Genomic DNA, 21,675 nt, shown 5'->3' with positions numbered 1-21,675 from the left:
CAACATTCATCAAGATTGTATTCGTTGAACAGATTGTCTGTAGCAATAACAAAAAAAAAGCAAGTCATCAAACCATATTATACACCTAGAATCCTAATAAATGAGTCATCAAACCATATTATTAACCTAGAATTCTAATAAACGAGTCTTCAGACCATATTATACACCAAGAATTTTAATAAACGAGTCTTCAGACCACATTATACACCTAGAATTTTAATAAACGAGTCTTCAGACCACATTATACACCTAGAATTCTAATAGATGAGTCATCAGACCATATTATACACCTAGAATTCTAATAAATGAGTCATCAGACCATATTATACACCTAGAATTCTAATAAATGAGTCATCAGACCACATTATACACCTAGAATTCTAGTAAATGAGTCATCAGACCACATTATACACCTAGAATTCTAATAAATGAGTCATCAGACCATATTATACACCTAGAATTCGTATAATATGAGTCATCAGACCATATTATACACCTAGAATTCTAATAAATGAGTCATCAGACCATCTTATACACCTAGAATTCTAATAAATGAGTCATCAGACCATATTATACACCTAGAATTCTAATAGATGAGTCATCAGACCACATTATACACCTAGAATTCTAGTAAATGAGTCATCAGACCACATTATACACCTAGAATTCTAATAAATGAGTCATCAGACCACATTATACACCTAGAATTCTAATAAATGAGTCATCAGACCATATTATACACCTAGAATTCTAGTAAATGAGTCATCAGACCATATTATACACCTAGAATTCTAATAAATGAGTCATCAGACCATATTATACACCTAGAATTCTAATAAATGAGTCATCAGACCATATTATACACCAAGAATTCTAATAAATGAGTCATCAGACCATATTATACACCTAGAATTCTAATAAATGAGTCATCAGACCATATTATACACCTAGAATTCTAATAAATGAGTCATCAGACCATATTATACACCTAGAATTCTAATAAATGAGTCTTCAGACCACATTATACACCAAGAACTCTAGTAAATGAGTCATTAGATCATATTATACACCTAGAATTCTAATAAACGAGTCTTCAGACCATCTTATACACCTAGAATTCTAGTAAATGAGTCACCAGACCATATTATACACCTAGAATTCTAATAGATGAGTCATCAAACCATATTATACACCTATAATTCTAGTAAATGAGTAATAAGACCACATGATACACCTAGAATTCTAACAGATGAGTCATCAGACCACATTATACACCTAGAATTCTAATAAATGAGTCATCAGACCATATTATACACCTAGAATTCTAATAAATGAGTCATCAGACCATATTATACACCTAGAATTCTAATAAATGAGTCATCAGACCATATTATACACCTAGAATTCTAGTAAATGAGTCATCAGACCACATTATACACCTAGAATTCTAATAAATGAGTCTTCAGACCATATTATACACCTAGAATTCTAATAAATGAGTCATCAGACCATATTATACACCTAGAATTCTAGTAAATGAGTCATCAGACCATATTATACACCTAGAATTCTAATAAATGAGTCACCAGACCACATTATACACCTAGAATTCTAATAAATGAGTCATCAGACCATATTATACACCTAGAATTCTAATAAATGAGTCACCAGACCACATTATACACCTAGAATTCTAATAAATGAGTCTTCAGACCATATTATACACCTAGAATTCTAGTAAATGAGTCACCAGACCATCTTATACACCTAGAATTCTAATAAATGAGTCATCAGACCATATTATACACCTAGAATTCTAATAAATGAGTCATCAGACCACATTATACACCTAGAATTCTAATAAATGAGTCATCAGACCATATTATACACCTAGAATTCTAGTAAATGAGTCATCAGACCATATTATACACCTAGAATTCTAATAAATGAGTCATCAGACCATATTATACACCTAGAATTCTAATAAATGAGTCATCAGACCACATTATACACCTAGAATTCTAATAAATGAGTCATCAGACCATATTATACACCTAGAATTCTAATAAATGAGTCATCAGACCACATTATACACCTAGAATTCTAATAAACGAGTCTTCAGACCATATTATACACCTAGAATTCTAGTAAATGAGTCATCAGACCATATTTGCCACTTTCAACAGTCATATTCTCACACTTGTTATTATACTGGCCATATCGTACACGACATGGGATGTCTTCATTGGATTCTACTGCATGCTTACACAGTCTAACAAATTCTTGGTATAGTTTACAAGCTTCTTCTTTATTGATGTTGTAATGGTATGTTACATGACGTTTCTTATGCATCCCTCCCAGGGTTGACTGTGGTACGATGAGAACATCGCCTGGCAATTCCAGGACAGATACACGTTCTGCTTCTTTACCTTTTAAATATCGAAGGTTCAACACCATATGGACTGCAAAATAATAGGGAAACCACATTGAACAGAAAATGACATTACTTCAATGGAATCTTATTTATTTACACCACTTATTAGTGCACAGCGTTATTCTTACTTCATTTAAAAACAGTTTATGATGGACAGTACACATCTTAACAGTAAGTCTACATACTAATGGACAGTACACATTCTAACAGAAAGTCTACGTACTAATGGACTGTACACATTCTAACAGTAAGTCTACGTACTAATGGACAGTACACATTCTAACAGAAAGTCTACGTACTAATGGACTGTACACATTCTAACAGTAAGTCTACGTACTAATGGACAGTACACATTCTAACAATAAATCTATGTACTGATGGACAGTACACATTCTAACAGTAAATCTACGTACTAATGGACAGTACACATTCTAACAGTAAGTCTATGTACTAATGGACAGTACACATTCTAACAGTAAATCTACGTAATAATGGACTGTACACATTCTAACAGTTAATCTACGTACTAATGGACAGTACACATTCTAACAGTAAGTCTACGTACTAATGGACAGTACACATTCTAACAGTAAGTCTACGTACTAATGGACAGTACACATTCTAACAGTAAATCTATGTACTAATGGACAATACACATTCTAACAGTAAATCTACGTACTAATGGACAATACACATTCTAACAGTAAATCTACGTACTAATGGACAATACACATTCTAACAATAAATCTACGTACTAATGGACAGTACACATTCTAACAATAAGTCTATGTACTGATGGACAGTACACATTCTAACAGTAAATCTATGTACTAATGGACAGTACACATTCTAACAGTAAGTCTGTGTACTAATGGACAGTACACATTCTAACAGTAAGTCTACGTACTAATGGACAATACACATTCTAACAGTAAATCTACATACTAATGGACAATGCACATTCTAACAGTAAATCTACGTACTAATGAACAGTACACATACTAACAGTAAGTCTACGTACTAATGGACAGTACACATTCTAACAGTAAATCTACGTACTAATGGACAGTACACATTCTAACAGTAAGTCTACGTACTAATGGACAGTACACATTCTAACAATAAGTCTATGTACTAATGGACAGTACACATTCTAACAATAAGTCTACGTACTAATGGACAGTACACATCTTAACAGTAAATCTATGTACTAATGGACAGTACACATCTTAACAGTAAGTCTACGTACTAATGGACAGTACACATTCTAACAGTAAGTCTATCTACTAATGGACAGTACACATTCTAACAGTAAGTCTACGTACTAATGGACAGTACACATTCTAACAGTAAGTCTATGTTCTAATGGACAGAACACATTCTAACAGTAAGTCTACGTACTAATGGACTGTACAGATTCTAACAGTAAGTCTACGTACTAATGGACAGTACACATTCTAACAATAAGTCTACGTACTGATGGACAGTACACATTCTAACAGTAAATCTACGTACTAATGAACAGTACACATTCTAACAGTAAATCTACGTACTAATGGACAGTACACATTCTAACAGTAAGTCTACGTACTAATGGACAGTACACATTCTAACAGTAAGTCTACATACTAATGGACAGTACACATTCTAACAGTAAGTCTACATACTAATGGACAGTACACATTCTAACAGTAAATCTACGTACTAATGGACAGTACACATTCTAACAGTAAGTCTACATACTAATGGACAGTACACATTCTAACAGTAAGTCTATGTACTAATGGACAGTACACATTCTAACAATAAGTCTACGTACTAATGGACAGTACACATTCTAACAATAAGTCTATGTACTAATGGACAGTACACATTCTAACAATAAGTCTACGTACTAATGGACAGTACACATCTTAACAGTAAATCTACATACTAATGGACAGTACACATTCTAACAATAAGTCTATGTACTAATGGACTGTACACATTCTAACGGTCAGTCTATGTACTAATGGACAGTACACATTCTAACAGTAAGTCTTCATACTAATGGACAGTACACATTCTAACGGTAAGTCTATATACTAATGGACAGTACACATTCTAACAGTAAGTCTACGTACTAATTGACAGTACCATTCTAACATTAAATCTGTGTACTGATGGACAGTACACATTCTAACAATAAGGCTATGTACTGATGGACAGTACACATTCTAACAATAAGTCTACATACTGATGGACAGTACACATTCTAACAGTAAGTCTACGTACTAATGGACTGTACACATTCTAACAGTAAGTCTACGTACTAATGGACAGTACACATTCTAACAATAAGTCTACGTACTGATGGACAGTACACATTCTAACAGTAAATCTACTTACTAATGAACAGTACACATTCTAACAGTAAGTCTACGTACTAATGGACAGTACACATTCTAACAGTAAGTCTACGTACTAATGGACAGTACACATTCTAACAGTAAATCTACGTACTAATGGACAGTACACATTCTAACAGTAAGTCTACGTACTAATGGACAGTACACATTCTAACAGTAAGTATATGTACTAATGGACAGTACACATTCTAACAGTAAGTATATGTACTAATGGACAGTACACATTCTAACAATAAGTCTACGTACTGATGGACAGTACACATTCTAACAGTAAATCTACTTACTAATGAACAGTACACATTCTAACAGTAAGTCTACGTACTAATGGACAGTACACATTCTAACAGTAAGTATATGTACTAATGGACAGTACACATTCTAACAATAAGACTATATACTGATGGACAGTACACATTCTAACAATAAGTCTACATACTGATGAACAGTACACATTCTAACAGTAAGTGTATGTACTAATGGACAGTACACGTGCTAACGGTAAGTATATGTACTAATTTACTGAACGTATTCTAGCTATAAGGTGATGTAGTACGGCCAGCCTTAATTCTGTACTTAGGGATAGTAATCACTAATATACCCTATCAGGTCCTAGTGCATGTCTTTGTAGTGGATTGACCGGCGTAGAGAACCAGAGAATCAGATCCGTACACTTTAGATACTACATTCGTCATTGTTATCAGTTCTAGACTGAAAGTTACAAGGCAAGGATAATGACTAAACCAATCCCTACTTAATATACATGTTCCAGCTCATGAATAGTAATGTATTGATTAGACAGAGCACATGTCACACTGACAAGTACAAGTACAGAGTAAAAGTTTCACATGTTCTCTTGATTCTTAGGGAATGTTGTTGCAGCAAAGCAGGTGAAGCAAAGTACTAATTGCGTAACTTCAGATACTACGTCATGTATACATTCTAGTGAAAATTATACGCTCGTATATTACACTGGTTTTACTGTATATTGTCTTCTGATACAGGTATGTACATGTATATTGTCTTCTGATACAGGTATGAACATGTATATTTTGACTACTTTAACTTGAAGTTGTTGAACTCAATTCCTTTCATACATCTTGCTATAAAGCTGGTGGTGTTTTGACAGGGAGTACATGCAAGTGTGTATTGAATTTGGTTAGTTTAGGATGCACGTCTACTCACCCATCTTGTTCAGAAGTTCCATTGTACAGTCCCTGAGAAAGCATACATACACTACAACACCCTTGCTGATCTGTGAAGAAAGTATCACGAAAATCTGTCATCAAGTAGAAAGTATAAAGAGTGACTTGTTATGACTGACGAATTAAAATGAAAAGTTCTGTTATCTTTACGTCATTCTTGGAGTAGTCCACTTAACTGGTGGGTGACACTGTCGCATGGATATGAGAGACCGAAACAAGTTAATACACGTATGGCGTTCATACTTCAATGGAATTATTGTACAGCATGAGGTCAAAACGCTCCATAAAATAGACATGCAATGGAAACACTTGTAAGACTCCATTGCAAATATCAATATTATCAGTAAAGTTTAGTCATTTCTAATTTGCCTTTCAATGTACTTTACCTTAATTCCATATATACCGAAATTAAAGCTACACTTTTTTTAAAGTCCAGAGTATTATATCTCATCATTAAACACCCACATTCCTGAGTGAATACTTACATCATAATTCATGATGAAAATGATTATTAAAATGTAAAATAATTATATAATATTATATAGAAAATAATGATTTTAATAATAATCGAGTTTATTTGAATATCAACCACCCTAAGTGGAATAGTTTGTTATGCTGAGTTCAAAAAATGGGGTCAGTTTATGAACATCCGTTGCCATGGTAACGAAAATCACCATAATATGCAGATTATTTTTCCAAATTTTGACATAAAAAAAAAATTTCCTTGCTTTTTGGATCTATTATAGTCGGTGCTATCCAATGTAACAAACTATCTAAAATAGGATAGCTGTTTCCATGGAAATATACAGGCGGCTTAAAAATGTTGATTTTTGGTAAAATATTTTCTGCTGACAAAAGGATGTAATGAATTTAATAATAATCAGGTTTATTTGCATATTGCCCACTCAAAGTGAGGTAGTTTATTATACAGAGTTCAAAAAAAGTTACCATTTTATGAAAATCAGTTGCCACGGTAACACAATCATCACATTATGTGGATTGTTTTGGAAAATTAGACGTAAAACATGAGCAAAAAAATGTGAGAAAACATTTCCTTGCTTCTAGCATGTATAAGTTAGCCATGTCAGTTGTAACACAAATTGCCTAAAACAGGGTAGCTGTTTCCACGAGGTAATTTATTTGTTATACTGGGTTTTAAAAAATAGTCACAGACATTAGTTGCCATGGCAATAAAATCACCACAATTGCAAAATTAGACATAAAACATGAAAAAAAGTGAAATATACAAAAGATCTCCTTGCTTTAGAGTAAATGGAGAAAAACAGAGAAAAAACTTTATATTTTGTCAAAGTACGGGTAAAATTACAATTTAATACAAATGAAAGTCAATACATGACGTGTTGTTAATAAAACGTGTATCTGACTTACATTGCTAGTACTTAAAAACAACTAATAGTACACGCGTACCTTCCTTTACCTTTCTACAAAGTTCGACACCCTTTCAAATAATGATACACGGTATTATTGTCAATGTTTCAATGAAACAGTGACATTTTCGTTATATTCCTGGATGTGTAGTTCTTAGAAAATGTTCCTACTTAGCACATAAATTTGAAGATGAGACCCTGAGTTGTAAACAGTGGTGTTATACTCCGTTCAATTTGAAAGGTGTTGAGTAACTGCAACTGATTCATGATGATCAACACAGATAATGTACCTGAAAGTAAATCCAGGTATTACATTTTCTGCAGAACACAGTAATCCCTGTGTCAGTACATAGTTTCAGGACAGAAGGTTTCAAACAAACAACATTCTGAACTTCATTCAACACTCTTCATTCGGTAACTTGAAAGTTTGGAAAGCTTTGTGAGACGAATTCAAATACATGTACGTGTGGTCGCGTTGATCTCGTCTCTGTCACAGAATATTTGCCTATTTCAAGACAGAGATGTACTGTTACAATCGAGGTACTTATATCAGACATTACTGCACTCCAACCCTTGAGTAAGTAAGCCACAATGTCACACTCACAGAATAGATTAATCGTCTACGTATCTAAATAGATTCTGATTTTACTGTATTGTCTTGTCGAAGAAAGCAACACGTTTTAGTACACATTAAGTACAAACGATAACTAAAAAGAAAAACTATAAAAATGTTTAAAACACTATTAGTTTAAGAAATTTAAACATTTTGGTTTCTTTATTTCAGTCGAGGATTTTAACATTCATTGATTGTCATGCATTTGCCACATTCCTTTTAACTTGTTAACTATGTGATTTTTATTGTCACATAATATTAAGCCCCTTAACTTGTAATAATAATACATGTAATAATAACAATGATAATAATAATAATAATAATAATAATAATAATAATAATAATAATAGTACATGGTTTATTAAAACAAAATAGTGACTAAAAATAAAATGGTCTAACTGCTTGATTTCACATATCAGTAAATTAACATGTTGAGAAACAAAAAAAATAGTTGATAAATAAGACAAGACATTTTAATAGTCCTAAAAGTCGCAAAAATCTAATAAAATACAAAATACAATGATGAAAATTAAAATGGCAGTTACGAGGAACAATATAAAAGGCATGTATACAAAAACCAAAAATAATTACCTATTGATGGACGTGCCACTGGTGGTTAAATGCAAAAGAGATGTTGTTGTAGGTATAGAAGAAGGTTGACATCATGTTTATTTTCCCCTAAACCCAGAAATATTGCTATAAAATGGACACACGTCACAGTCTCGATCCCATTCAAACATTCCATTCCATCAATTTGGACCTGATACTTTTTGATGGATTAAAATCAATCGCTATATTGAAGTTTTATAGTCACGCGATGGTGTCGTTCCAAGTACCCCTTCGAGAGTTGATTGTCCGCTACTTATGAGACGAATTGTTGGCAGGTCCGACAATGAATTGTATGGACAATCATTCCATCGATCGGCCTAGACCAATCTCATCACACAGTGTGCGCTCCTTCTGACACTATTTTATATATTTTCAAATTGACACTTAAGTTTAAGTTTAAATAACTTAAGTTATTTTGATTGTGGTTTTCTTCAAATTGTCGTGAACTATAATGTTAAAGTTATGGAAACGTACCTCAATGAAGTCAACTGTACTTTCAGCAGGAGACTGCACCTGTACACGTGCCGATGTACACTGCTGTAATACTATTCGAGCTCTAGGCATTGACGCTCTTGTTGGATTCGGTGATAATTTATCCATCCTCTGGCAGCCTCAGACTATCTCGAGGTAGTAGCGATCTACAATTTACCAGGAAAAACACAAAATGTCAAATCTACGATATTTATATCCATGGCCACTTTCTGAACTTCCCCAAACTAAAGTGGTAATACCTTATAGTCCTCCTGTCTTGTGTAGTGAAACACACGTACTCGTGTTTCGTCAATGAAGACCTTTATTGACTCAACAACTTGGTTTACATATCAAAGACGACCTTTATGTCGACTTCAATGATCGCCCAATAGTCGTGAAGAATTCGATTTTCAAAACTTGTATTTGATATGCATTCATACAAAAGGTAGCTGCTACTGGAATTATTATTATCAATATACATGTATACGCATATACAAGTCTTATGGACGATCGCACAATGTCACACAAGCTCAAGAAACGAGCTTCGTTCGTTTAGGACACCCCAAATGAACGTTCACAGGGTCGATATCGACGATTCTAGGATTCTAGGACAACTGCCCCCCGGACAATTTCCCCCGGACAATTGCCCCCGAAGGCCAACTGCCCCCAGGACAATTGCCCCCCGGACAACTGCCCCCGAAGGACAACTGCCCCCGGACTACTGCCCCCGAACGAAAAAAAAGCAAGTATTACAGATGATCGGGTTTGTCATTCATTAAAAAGTCACTGTCGGCAACTTACCGCCGCAATTTGCGTACATTATACTCACTACATTCACATGTTTTACTCTATTGTTATCTGTGATAATTGTTACGTCATTCATAAAAGTCGGCATGATGATTTAACTTACCGCCGTAATTCACATAATTTCAGTGAAAACATCAGTGAAGACATCAGTTGAACAACAATCAATATCATATACAGGTGCAACTACATGGAACGACATCAAATACAATATCAGGAAGGAACCAAGACTACATAGTTTCAAGTGGTTACTTCAAATGGATTTACTAAAAGAATATATAGCAGAGTTGGCATTCTTTTGTATTGAACTGATAATAAATAAATCTTTTCCAGGGGGGCAATTGTCCAGGGGCAGTTGTCCTTCGGGGGCAATTGTCCGGGGGGCAGTTGTCCTGTTACCGACATGGACACAGTATTATATGAATGATGTAAACCATGGAGAAAACTGTGGCGGTTACACCCCTACGATTGATGCAATGTAAAAACATAATGGTAAACTCATTAAAATATTACCAGAAACCCAGCACTGTATGTCACATTAGAAGTAAATTTTAACCAACTTATCAACATCTCAGAACCTGTTATCCTTGAAGGCGTGAAGGCGAAAAGGAAGTTCAGCAATTACATTGACGCCAGATCCCTTCCTCCTAAACGAACGAAGTTCGTTTTATTGAGCTTGTGTGACATTGTGTAATCATCCCTTAATACCAGGAATTATGAGGTCTTAAGCCTTAACTCAAAGAGTTTCACGCTTTTGAGATAATCAGACTGCTGAAGAAACAGTTAATCAAGGTATTGTCGGGACATCTATTTGAGAACAAATAGACCTTGATAAAATTTCTTAGTTTCTGGTATTTAGTATACTATGCTCTGCTACTATAATAGAGAGAGAGAGAGAGAGAGAGAGAGAGAGAGAGAGAGAGAGAGAGAGAGAGAGAGAGAGAGAGAGAGAGAGAGAGAGAGAGAGAGAGAGAGAGAGAGAGATAGACAGACAGACAGACAGACAGACAGACAGACAGACAGACACACATATGTATGACATTGACATTGTGCTAGAATAGTCTATGCAGTGTTGTATGTAAGTATTATCACTTGAAAGTTGAATTAAAAAAATTATAAATTGGACTTGTTAATGACGATTCATCGTAAACCATAGCCGTACCGTCAAGAGGTATATCATATATCACATATATCACAGGAATGCTGACTAGTCAGACAACTTTAATTTAATCTAAACTAATCCGTCATTTTATGCAGATGTTTTGGATAACAACAACAATAGCAGCCACAGCAGCAACTTCCTTACAGTCACCAAAACAGCCACCGCACTTTTGCTCACATTGCCTTAACAAGACCACCAGCACCACCAGCACCGACGACGACAACAAGAACAAGAACAAGAACAAGAACAAGAACAACACAAACACAACACAACATTTGTAATCTGAAAGGTTCAGTAAGACCTAAATAAGTGTGTGGTTCCGATTACGCTCAATTTTAGAATAGTTTACTGAAGGCAGTGAAAAACTAGGTTAACCGGAACCAAACAATTATTTTAGGTAGGTAGATTTTATATTTTTTTATTTTCTTATCATGCGTGAGTGTCTAGTTTAGGTAGTTATGATTTCCGTTGTTTTTCATATAGTCTCTATGTTATTGGTTTCTTCCCATTGTGTTATTGTCTTTTTTAGTTGATGTCAGATTCCGCATCCACTATTTCTCGCGAGACTTCATAATTTTCGCGATTTTATTACGAATACGTGAAAAAACGTTTCGGGTCAGCACTGAAAAACTAGGTGGGGTCGGGTAACCGGAACCAAACCATTTTTTTTATTCGGCCTAATGGCGAATCTGTTTGCATAAAATCATTAATTATGCAATTATCCATTAAAATTAGAAACTATACAAACAGGCTGTAGAGGATATGTATGTTTTCTCATGGTTGATGTATGTGATAAATTATATGCAATTTGAAGGGTGCGTTCAAAAGATATAGCTTAATTGCTGAAGATCATTAATAATTCAAATTACTCATTAAAAGTAAAAGCTGTCAAGAAACCTCATGTGCGCATTGTTATGGTTGACATATGTACCAAACTCTATGAAATTTTAAGTTTGCATTAACCTAATTACCGAAAGTCGCTAATCACAAATTATGCAAATTACTCATTAAAACTAAAAAAATACCGCCAATGGTATTGTAGCACAACAGTGCAGTTTTTAAAAATGTTTATCGATATGCTAGTCCATGCTAACAATAGGTGTTCATTTGCTGAATGACTATCCAGTTGCCTATCCAACCATGTTGCTGCTATCTTTGTGATATACGCGATCATTTGGCTGTTGTTATGGGTGTGGTCATGTTGCTAGATATATTTGCATACATTTTTGTTTGTTTTTTTCACTTGTGTATGAATTGCTGATATTATCATTGCAATATACGTGATCATTTGGCTGTTGCTATGGGCGTGGTCTTGTTGCTAGGCACATTTGGTTGTTGCTGTGGGCGTAGTCTTGTTACTAGGCAAATTTACATACATTTTTTGAATGTTTACTCATTTGCCTAACAGATGATGTTATTTGAGCAAAATATACTGCCATTCGGTTGTTGCTAAGGGCGTGGTCATGGTTGCTAGGGCCAATTGTGTCATAATATTTTGAAGAAAATCTGCAGAATAACACTTCTAGAAACATTTCACCAAGTTTCAGTCTCATTGACAAAGTACTTTTTGAGATATAAATTTTTGACTAAAATTCACATTTTTACACCTAATTTGCATATTACTAATGAGATCATTATATGCTTAATACTTCTTCATCTATACACCCACAGATGCATCCCTCTTAAATAACAGCCCAATCTGCTGGGTAGTATTGGAATTATAGGTTTTTGACCAAAAAGACACATTTTAAGCCCTAATTTGCATATTACTAAGGGAATCATCATGTCATGAACAAATCCTAATTTACTCAAATCTAATGTCCCCATCAAATGTCATGCCAATCTGCCTAGTACTTTTGGAGTTTAAATTTTTTGATAAAAAATCACACTTTTTGACCCAAAACCCACATCAGAGTTTGACTTTAAGTTGTTCACACACACACACACACACACACACACACACACACACACACACACACACACACACACACACACACACACACACACATACACACACACACAGACAGACAGACAGACAGACAGACATACACTTTGCCATGCCTATAGCACTACTGAACCTTCAGTTCAGTTGTGCTAAAAAAAGCATCGTTAAGGTACAGCTTAATTACTGAAAATCATTAATTATTCAAATTATTCATTAAAAGTAAAAGTTGTATCAACAAAATTCATAGGACAGGTGCGTATTATTATGTTTGATGTATGTACCGTATTATATGAAATTTGAAGATTGCATTCTTAAGATACGGCCTAATTACCGAACAATCATTAATTTATGCAAATTTTTCATGAAAATTAATACAAATTTTATAGGACATATGTGCTTTGTTATGGTTAAGGTATCTGACGAATTATATCCAAATTGAAGCCTGCATCCTTAAGATATAGCCTCATTATCAAAAATCATTATTTCTGTAAATTATTCATTCAAACAGTAAGCTATATCAACAGACTTTATAGGACATGTGCGCTTTGTTATGGTTAACGTATGTACTAAATTATATTGAATTTGGAGAATGTGTTCCAAAGATATGGCTTAATTACTTAAAACAATTAATTATGCAAATGAATAAATGTTCATTGGATGTTTACCAAAATCTAATCAGGTCTTGTCATTACCATATATGGAAGATGTGTAGCAAGTTTAATTAGAATCGATGCAGTAGCGTTTGAAATATCGTGTCTACACACAGACGGACGGACACAGACAGACAGACAGACAGACAGACAGACAGCTAGCCTCTCCTTATGGGAGGTAAAAATGAAGTAACTTAGAAATAATTGGCAAAGAAGAAAACTGATTAGAATGTTTCACTTACTCATTCATATCTTGCGATTCGACTAAATTTCATAAATCAAGTAATTCGACCACAAACAAATCGTAATTATTAAAATCAAATTGATGGGGTTATTACGGTGCTTTACAATGGTGGCAGTGGTGGGGTAAGGTAGCAGTAGGATTTGGAACAGATGGCAGTGGTGGGATATGGTAGCATTAGGATTTGGAATAGTTGGCAGTGGTGGGATATGGTAGCATTAGGATTTGGAATAGTTGGCAGTGGTGGGATATGGTAGCATTAGGATTTGGAATAGTTGGCAGTGGTGGGATATGGTAGCATTAGGATTTGGAATAGTTGGCAGTGGTGGGATCAGGAGAAAATATCAATAATGTATTAATAAAAATGAGTCAAAGTAAAATGTGACCCTCACCTAATTTTCATTTTCTAAAATATAGCCCTCCCCAAGAAACTTTTTGTAAAAAAGTGACATTACTCCTATTCCCCTGCCCCTTGTAATTACTGAAGGCTCCGAGGGCCCTAACCAACAATAACCAAAGTATGTCTACCTTCACTGAGATATCTTTCACTTACGTCACCCGAATACTACACATTGATATGTTTATAATCTCTGATTTTTGTATATCAATCGTTTTTTTACGATGCCATGATCCCACATTACACATTTTATGGAAATATTTAGCACTTGGAATGACGTGTAAAGTTGACAGAGGGAATAATTGATATAGAGATTTGTTTACTATCGAGTGCACATACGCAGAAAAACTCTACTATAAAAACTTGTATTGGAATTACTATCGTGATAGCGATTGCATATATATATATATATATATATATATATATATATATATATATATATATATATATATATATATATATATATATATATATATATATATATATATATTCATCCATGATCGACCAAAGAAGCACACGTTTCTTGACAGAAATTCGACAAATCGTTCACACACAATGGATGACCCCTTTATAGAGAGTGAATATACTCCCAATACCCTAAATAAACGTTTAATGTAGTAATGGAGCATACAACGAATCTGTGCATTTGTCAACAACTTTCGTATTACAACTGTTCTTGCCAATAACTACGCAAGTATCGGAATGATATGTAATATTAAGGTATATGACAATAAAATTGAAAGAGCATAGGTAACAGATGGCTACTTGATTCTGCAATGATATGACGTCCATCACGTCCGTGGTATTTACTGTCATCTTATGTTTTATTTCTGGCATTTATTCTAGAGAGTGTAATGATATTCCACAATTATTTTATTGCTCACATGATTCAGGTGGATGGAAAAATGGTCGAATACAAACGAAAATATCCCCGACAAGAGTCTCTTTTCAAGTTGTCTTAAGCAGGATGGGGTGGTTAGGCTGGGGTCAGAATTTAAGGAGGGGGGGGAGATTTATTTCATTGGTAAAACAAAATTTCGCAACCCCCTTTGCGCTCTCAAAATAAATTCATGCCCCCCCCCCCCCCGCCGCGAAATGGACCTGAGAATTTTCGTAGGGCCACTCCCGGCAAGACATATTTTAATGTTAAATTATACAGTACCCCCCCCCCCCGCTTCACAGATGTACAGTATGGTACACTACATTTAACTAACAGTGGAAATCAACTTTAGCGTCCATACATAACAATGAGAGATTTCTTTACAAACAGATATCGGCTTTGCGAAAAAGCTCTCGCATTGGGCTGTAACCTGTACTTAGAAATACTTAGTCAGCAGGGTTTTCTCTTTCAATCTTGATTTTGGGCAGAAACAGCATCCCTTATGATAGATAGTGGGGAGGGTGTGGAGCCCACGGTAATAACTTTTTTTGAAAGTAAGGACATGTAGGAGGCCAATTAGGGGCATGAAATTCCAAACCATACACATTTTAGGGGACGTAGGTTCAATTCCTACACGTGTCACTTTTCTTTCCTCATTTATAACAAAGTATCCAAAAAAGTGTTTCAAAAAGCCCAGCCTTGCTTCAAAAACCTATTCCTATGTTGGCCACAAATAGGCAGGGAGACCTGTGAATCTATTTAGATCCTTAAGTAAAGGTTTAAGCTTTATAAAAAGAGTTGGCTTCTCACCATTGCTTCGAGGAAAGAAGGTATACCTCAGGATAAATTCATGTTATCTACCACTTGGCACGTTAGCTCAGCTGAGAACTCTGACTAGTGTTTAGGGGACGTGGTTTCAATTCCTACACGTGTCACATTTCTTTCCTCATTTATAACAAATGCATACACATTAATAGGAATGTTTACATTTACTCGGTAAACGACCGTTCCTGAAGTTAAATTTGGTTCAAATGACAAATCATGAGCAAAATATTTCGCGCGCCCCCCTTTCAGACCATCAGAATTTCCATGCCCCCCCCTTTGAACCTAAACTATTTTTCATGCCCACTCCCAATGTCTCCCCAGTCCCCTTGTTGTAAATTCTGACAGCAGCCTTAGATGAAATGAAAGTGTGTGTGTGTGTGTGTGTGTGTGTGTGTGTGTGTGTGTGTGTGTGTGCCTGTGTCATAATTTTCTTAAAAACGGCTGGGTCAATTATAATAAAGTTTGGTACATATAATGTTAGGGATAATGGTAGAACTGATTAGTTTTTGAGTGAGATCTGCTCATTTTAATCAGGGCAATTTGCATATCAATGAAATCGACTAATTAAGCGATATCTTGTTGATTGTTAATTAGATTCGTGTGTAATTTGGGAAGGTATTAAAATGGCGACGGCTGTGTGTGTGTGTGTGTGTGTGTGTCTGTGTCTGTGTGTATGTATGTATGTATGTATGTATGTATGTATGTATGTATGTATGTCTGTATGTCTGTCTGTCTGTCTGTCTGTCTGTCTGTCTGTCTGCCTGCCTGCCTGCCTGCCTGCCTGCCTGCCTGCCTGCCTGTCTGTCTGTCATTTTCTTAAAAACAGCTGACTCAATTATAATAAAATTTGGTACATATAATGACAGGGGTAATGGCTAGAACTGATTAGTTTTTGAGTGAGATCTGTTCATGTTAATCAGGGCAATTTGCATATCAATGAAATCGACTAATTAAGCAATATCTTGGTCATTGTTTAATTAGATTCGTGTGTAATTTGTTTGGCACATTGATAACGATAAAATATAGATTGAAAGATTGAAAAAAAGTTAGTTCGTAATCTCTGTCTGACTTTCAAATCACAATTTGAATTAATACAATTACTAGTACGAATTTAAGAGGAATCGGAAGGCTGCCCTCAGCGGCCATCCGCTGTCAACGCAGTTGGTGTTATACATGTCGTCGAGTGAGGACACTGCCTGAGCTAGATATAGCGTTTCGATCAGACCAAATCCGAAACATTTGGTGAGTATACATATACTATATATTTAGATCTTTCTTTAGGTCTAGTGGGTCTACATTTCAATTGAGTAAATAAATCCCTGTACGATGTTCAATTCCATCAGAATACAATGAAATCACTAAGGGACCGTTCAGTTTCTCTGACCCCCCCCTCCTATCTGTAAAACCAAAAACAGGCTTACCCCCCTATCACTTAATTCTAAAGCATGATGACCCCCTCCACCATATATATATATATATATATATATATATATATATATATATATATATATATATATATATATATATATATATATATATATATATATATATATATATATATATATATATATATAATATTCACATGACAGATCGTGACTCAGTGTGGACTGCTTGATTGTCTTGCATCCAGTTTATAAGATCCCGGGTTAGCACTATCATAATTATAATTATTGAGTACACAGGGTAAATATATTCCAAAAGGAGTTTAATAGCATCTTGTCAGTGAAAGGTAGGGGGGAAGCTTGAGAAGGGAATATGTATATCTCTTATTGGGGGTCCTAGGGCCTGGAGATTTTTTATTCTGAAAAGTCCATTTTGAGACTATTCAGACCCTTTCAGACAATAATTTCCAAGCTTTACAAGACAGCACCAACATGTAAAAAACAACTACATAGGGTTGAAATACTTTTGAAATATACTTTGATAGCATCTTGACAGTAAGAGGGAAAGAGCTTGAGACTGGGATATGTCCACCTCATATGGGAAGTCCGTGGGGGTCTCCCTCTAGAAGCCCTGGAGGATTTTTACTCATAAAGCCAATATTTAGGCTATTCAGACCCTTTCAAGCAATAACTTAATCCATGCTTTACAAGGCAGCACCATCAAGTGTCAGAAAATATTCTTTATGACTTACATTGGGTTGAAATATGTTCTTAAAAAGTTATGGTAGTATCAAAAGACAATATCATCTCAAATTAGAATTGGGTGAAAATATTTAAGAAAAGTTTAATACCATGACAGTAAAAAAGGTTGTTGATGCATCTGATTGTTGGTTGAATGCATGAGTGACCTCTGGGGATGAGGGTGTCCTTGGGGTTTTCCCCCTGGCAGATCTGTAGTTTTTGGCTTCTATTAAGGCAATGTTTAGGTTATTCATAGCCTTTGAGGTAATATTTCCAAGCTTCGAATAGCTAATGTAAATGTAAGTTTTGAATGAGTTTCCCATGTCACATAAAAATGGGCCCGTAACATTGGTATAGGGGCATTAATATTTCATGTATAATAAAGTCACCGGTATGTTAGAGAACTTTAGGTGGTCATACCTAGTGTATAATAGAAACTGGAATCTGATGAGATGTGGTGATTTATAGTGTCAATAACATGTAATGTCCATTAATCATTAATACATGGTGTATTGTTTTAATGATTTGGAGAATGTGTACATGTCCGGATGATGCATGGGCAGTCGAACGGGTATCTACAGACTGCATGTGTGTACATTTAGTATGAGTAGACACGGTCACCTGTCATTTCATATAAAATATGTTTTAAATTTTTTCGAACATAGAGTTGTGTGGTCACTACATGAACACAAGTCAGAATTAGATGATAACGTTTTTCATTCTCACATTGATTTGACCTCTACAGTCGTGACAAACACAAAATACTGTCATTGTTTACCATTGCATTGTGTAGGGAGCCTGCTTACATTTCTTAACTCTTTGCATTATTTCGCCTAAAGTGCAGTCCCAATTGTATTGACATATGTATTTTCTGTGCCATTATATTGCATAGTTTTCCCTCAGGTTGTACACGCTATACCACTACATGCATAATGTTTACTACTTACGGGTGATGTCAATTAAAAATAATTTTTCGTTGGAGGGGGGGGGGAGAAGGTTACGAGTCCATTTAGTTTTGCATGTGTCAGAATTAGAATCGCATAAAGGATTTTTAATTGATCACAATAAAATTCATACAATGGAAGAATAACAGGCAGTGATATTTTAATGTCTTTAAGTTACCAGATAATAGTTTCTCAAAGTATCTCTTAGGACAATTTGAATCCATGTGTGACCTATGACATGCAGTTGATGTAACTATTCCCAACAATTTGGCCTGTGCTTTCAATCAATGGATAGTCGGTATGTATAGAACTGCTGTGTTCGATGATAACGTTCTCTTGTTTCAAATAGTCAGCAGAAACAATAATGGTATAATGGTTGCAAATACCTTTGGTCGGTCACAAAATGAAGTCAGCGAACTACTAGATAATGTTTGGTGGTCTGCGAAATTGATTGTCATATTTACTGTAAGACATACATTACTGTAGGTGTCCATAATATACTGTACTTCAATAAGGAACTGTTTTGTGTTTATGGAGTGTATATATGGATATTCATATATGCATAATATATTTGGGAAGAGTATGAAAGGAGATACATCCCTTCCAGAAGTAGTAATTTTAAAGATTACAGCTAATTGGGAAAAACTTCATCACACCAAACTAACAATCCATAATATACAGATATTTTGTTATCCTTACCAGTAGGGGTGTTTTCCAAAGCCATCGCCACTTCAAGTGATCTTTGCAAAATGACGTCATCCCCACTTCAAGTAGTCGAAATAGGATCTCCACCCCTTCACCAAAAAACCGATATATTATACATATTTTAGAAAAGGGGAGGGTCACCTTTTACTTTGACTCATTGTATTGCCTAACATTGCATTCTTTTGGGTTTTTTGACATCCCATCGCTGCCACCGGTTCCAAATCCCAATGCTGCCTTTTGGCCAAGGGTTAAGGTTAGGATTAGGGTTAGGGTTAAGTACCATGATATCAGCCTATGTCAAATTGCTACTGACAACCAGTTGTGATGTGACGAGAGGACTGGGTTTCATAGGTGTAAAACGGGAGCAGTTGGGTAAGATACTAGGGATAATGTTGTGGAGATGTTGACCTCTCTCCTGATGATGTCATGAGTGTGCCAATCTAATCATTGGGATTTAAATTGTGGCCTTCAGCTCAACCAATGAGATCCAAACACAGGTATTTATTAATGCAGTGCCTTCACACACGTCCACATGGCGGTAGTAGCGGAAAATTATCAAATGCATTGGTGGGATGCAGTCCTTACCATACCATTGATTCTGGGTCTCATGCCTTTTACATATCCGATAGCATTTAAATCATGTTTTGAATAAGAGGAGGGTTATGTTTTAGAGAAAGAAAGTTGAGGGATGGCCACCTTTTAGCATGACGGAGTAGGGGAGGGTCACATTATATGCAAGAGTCCGAGCCTAACCCCCCCTGTAAATTCTGAAGGCTCCCTTAACATAGACCGTAACTCGACAACTTGCATATTTCAGCCTAGCTACCTCCTCTACCTGCAGAAATGAAACAACACATGTTTTGCCATTATCTTCCACTGTCTATTTCACGATAAGGGCCTGTATAACTTAGATTGTTACTTGACGGTATCCCTGGTTACTGTACCTACAGAGAAGTTGACAACCGTTGGAGATCGTTGAAGGTGGGCTGAAATTTGTGATGTGATTCGGTGATTAGTTCGTCCTTCCCAGCCTCGCAGAATACGAACAAGGTCTAAAAATCCTTTAGACATTCGGAAAAGTCTTGTGGAATTTAAGGAATAAAGCCACACCACGTTTTGTTTAGTGATGTTGTTAGCTGTGTTAGCTATGCAACTATATTTGTAAGATAGGTTAATACTTGATTGGTTGTATCGATGTTTATAAACATATCATTTGCCTAATTGTGAAGTTTTAATTTATCGCCCACCTCCCTTCTATCTTAGATGACATCTATATACATGTACTGGTGTAGCGTTGTTAAAAAATGACGTTGTAGATAACGAAGAGGACATGCGCTACACGATGAGCAGTGTTGAAAGCTCTATATATTGACCCAATCATATCCGGTAGAGAAATTGTAACTTTATAACTAACTATGATTTCTAAATCATAATAGAAAGATAATTTCTCTCATTTTCTGTTCCCAGTGAGTCAATAATAACTATATAATTTCAATAACTGTCCTTCTAACACGGGTCATCAAAAGGGCACGGCAATTGTAATAAGTACAGAAAAATGATAGCCTTACCTTCCTAACGGTTCCGGTACTCACACACTTATGAAAATATAGCAACTATGTGTTTATCCATGTATCTGAATGAAACCTTTCAATAGTGAATTGTGTGTTTGTCATCAAATCCCTTGTAATGTTTGTTTTAATGTCACAGCAGCTGGAGTGCCGCAGGGAAAAGTTTCGATTGGCCTTAGAATCCTCTATTTGCATCACCTTACCTAATACTTATGCATATATATGCCAAGGTATGTACACGAAATACAATAAACGCGACGTTAAAACAAAAGCCTTTTAGTACATTTTGTCATCCTGGTTTATTGA

At 35.3% G+C, this 21,675-nt stretch overlaps 1 protein-coding gene across 2 annotated transcripts; it reads right to left on the bottom strand.

The window, feature by feature from the left end:
- Window positions 1-2,136: 2,136 nt before the first annotated feature.
- Window positions 2,137-21,386, bottom strand: LOC144453809 (D-aminoacyl-tRNA deacylase 2-like). 2 transcript variants are annotated; one of them, XM_078145171.1, is made up of 4 exons: window positions 21,370-21,386; window positions 9,129-9,292; window positions 6,025-6,094; window positions 2,137-2,462 (listed from the first exon to the last, which is right to left on the bottom strand). In XM_078145171.1, exons 2-4 carry the CDS (start codon window positions 9,252-9,254, stop codon window positions 2,137-2,139), a joined length of 522 nt encoding a protein of 173 aa, XP_078001297.1. In that variant the 5' UTR covers window positions 9,255-9,292; window positions 21,370-21,386. The 2 variants fall into 2 exon arrangements, with proteins under 2 accessions (XP_078001297.1, XP_078001296.1); XM_078145170.1 differs by lacking the exon at window positions 21,370-21,386 and adding an exon at window positions 19,796-19,850.
- Between the last annotated feature and the right edge of the window lie 289 nt (window positions 21,387-21,675).

The sequence above is a fragment of the Glandiceps talaboti genome, chromosome 2 (genome assembly GCF_964340395.1).
Source record: "Glandiceps talaboti chromosome 2, keGlaTala1.1, whole genome shotgun sequence".
Lineage (NCBI taxonomy): Eukaryota > Metazoa > Hemichordata > Enteropneusta > Spengelidae > Glandiceps > Glandiceps talaboti.
Note: the sequence above shows the minus strand (reverse complement) of the source record. Positions and strands in the feature narration are given on the sequence as shown.

Coding starts and splice junctions, on each gene's coding strand:
- LOC144453809 (XM_078145171.1), bottom strand. CDS start 9,254: ATGGATAAATTATCACCGAATCCAACAAGAGCGTCAATGCCTAGAGCT. Junction 6,095..9,128: donor GTACAGTTGACTTCATTGAG/GTACGTTTCCAT, acceptor CTTTCTTCACAG/ATCAGCAAGGGTGTTGTAGT. Junction 2,463..6,024: donor GGAACTTCTGAACAAGATGG/GTGAGTAGACGT, acceptor ATTATTTTGCAG/TCCATATGGTGTTGAACCTT.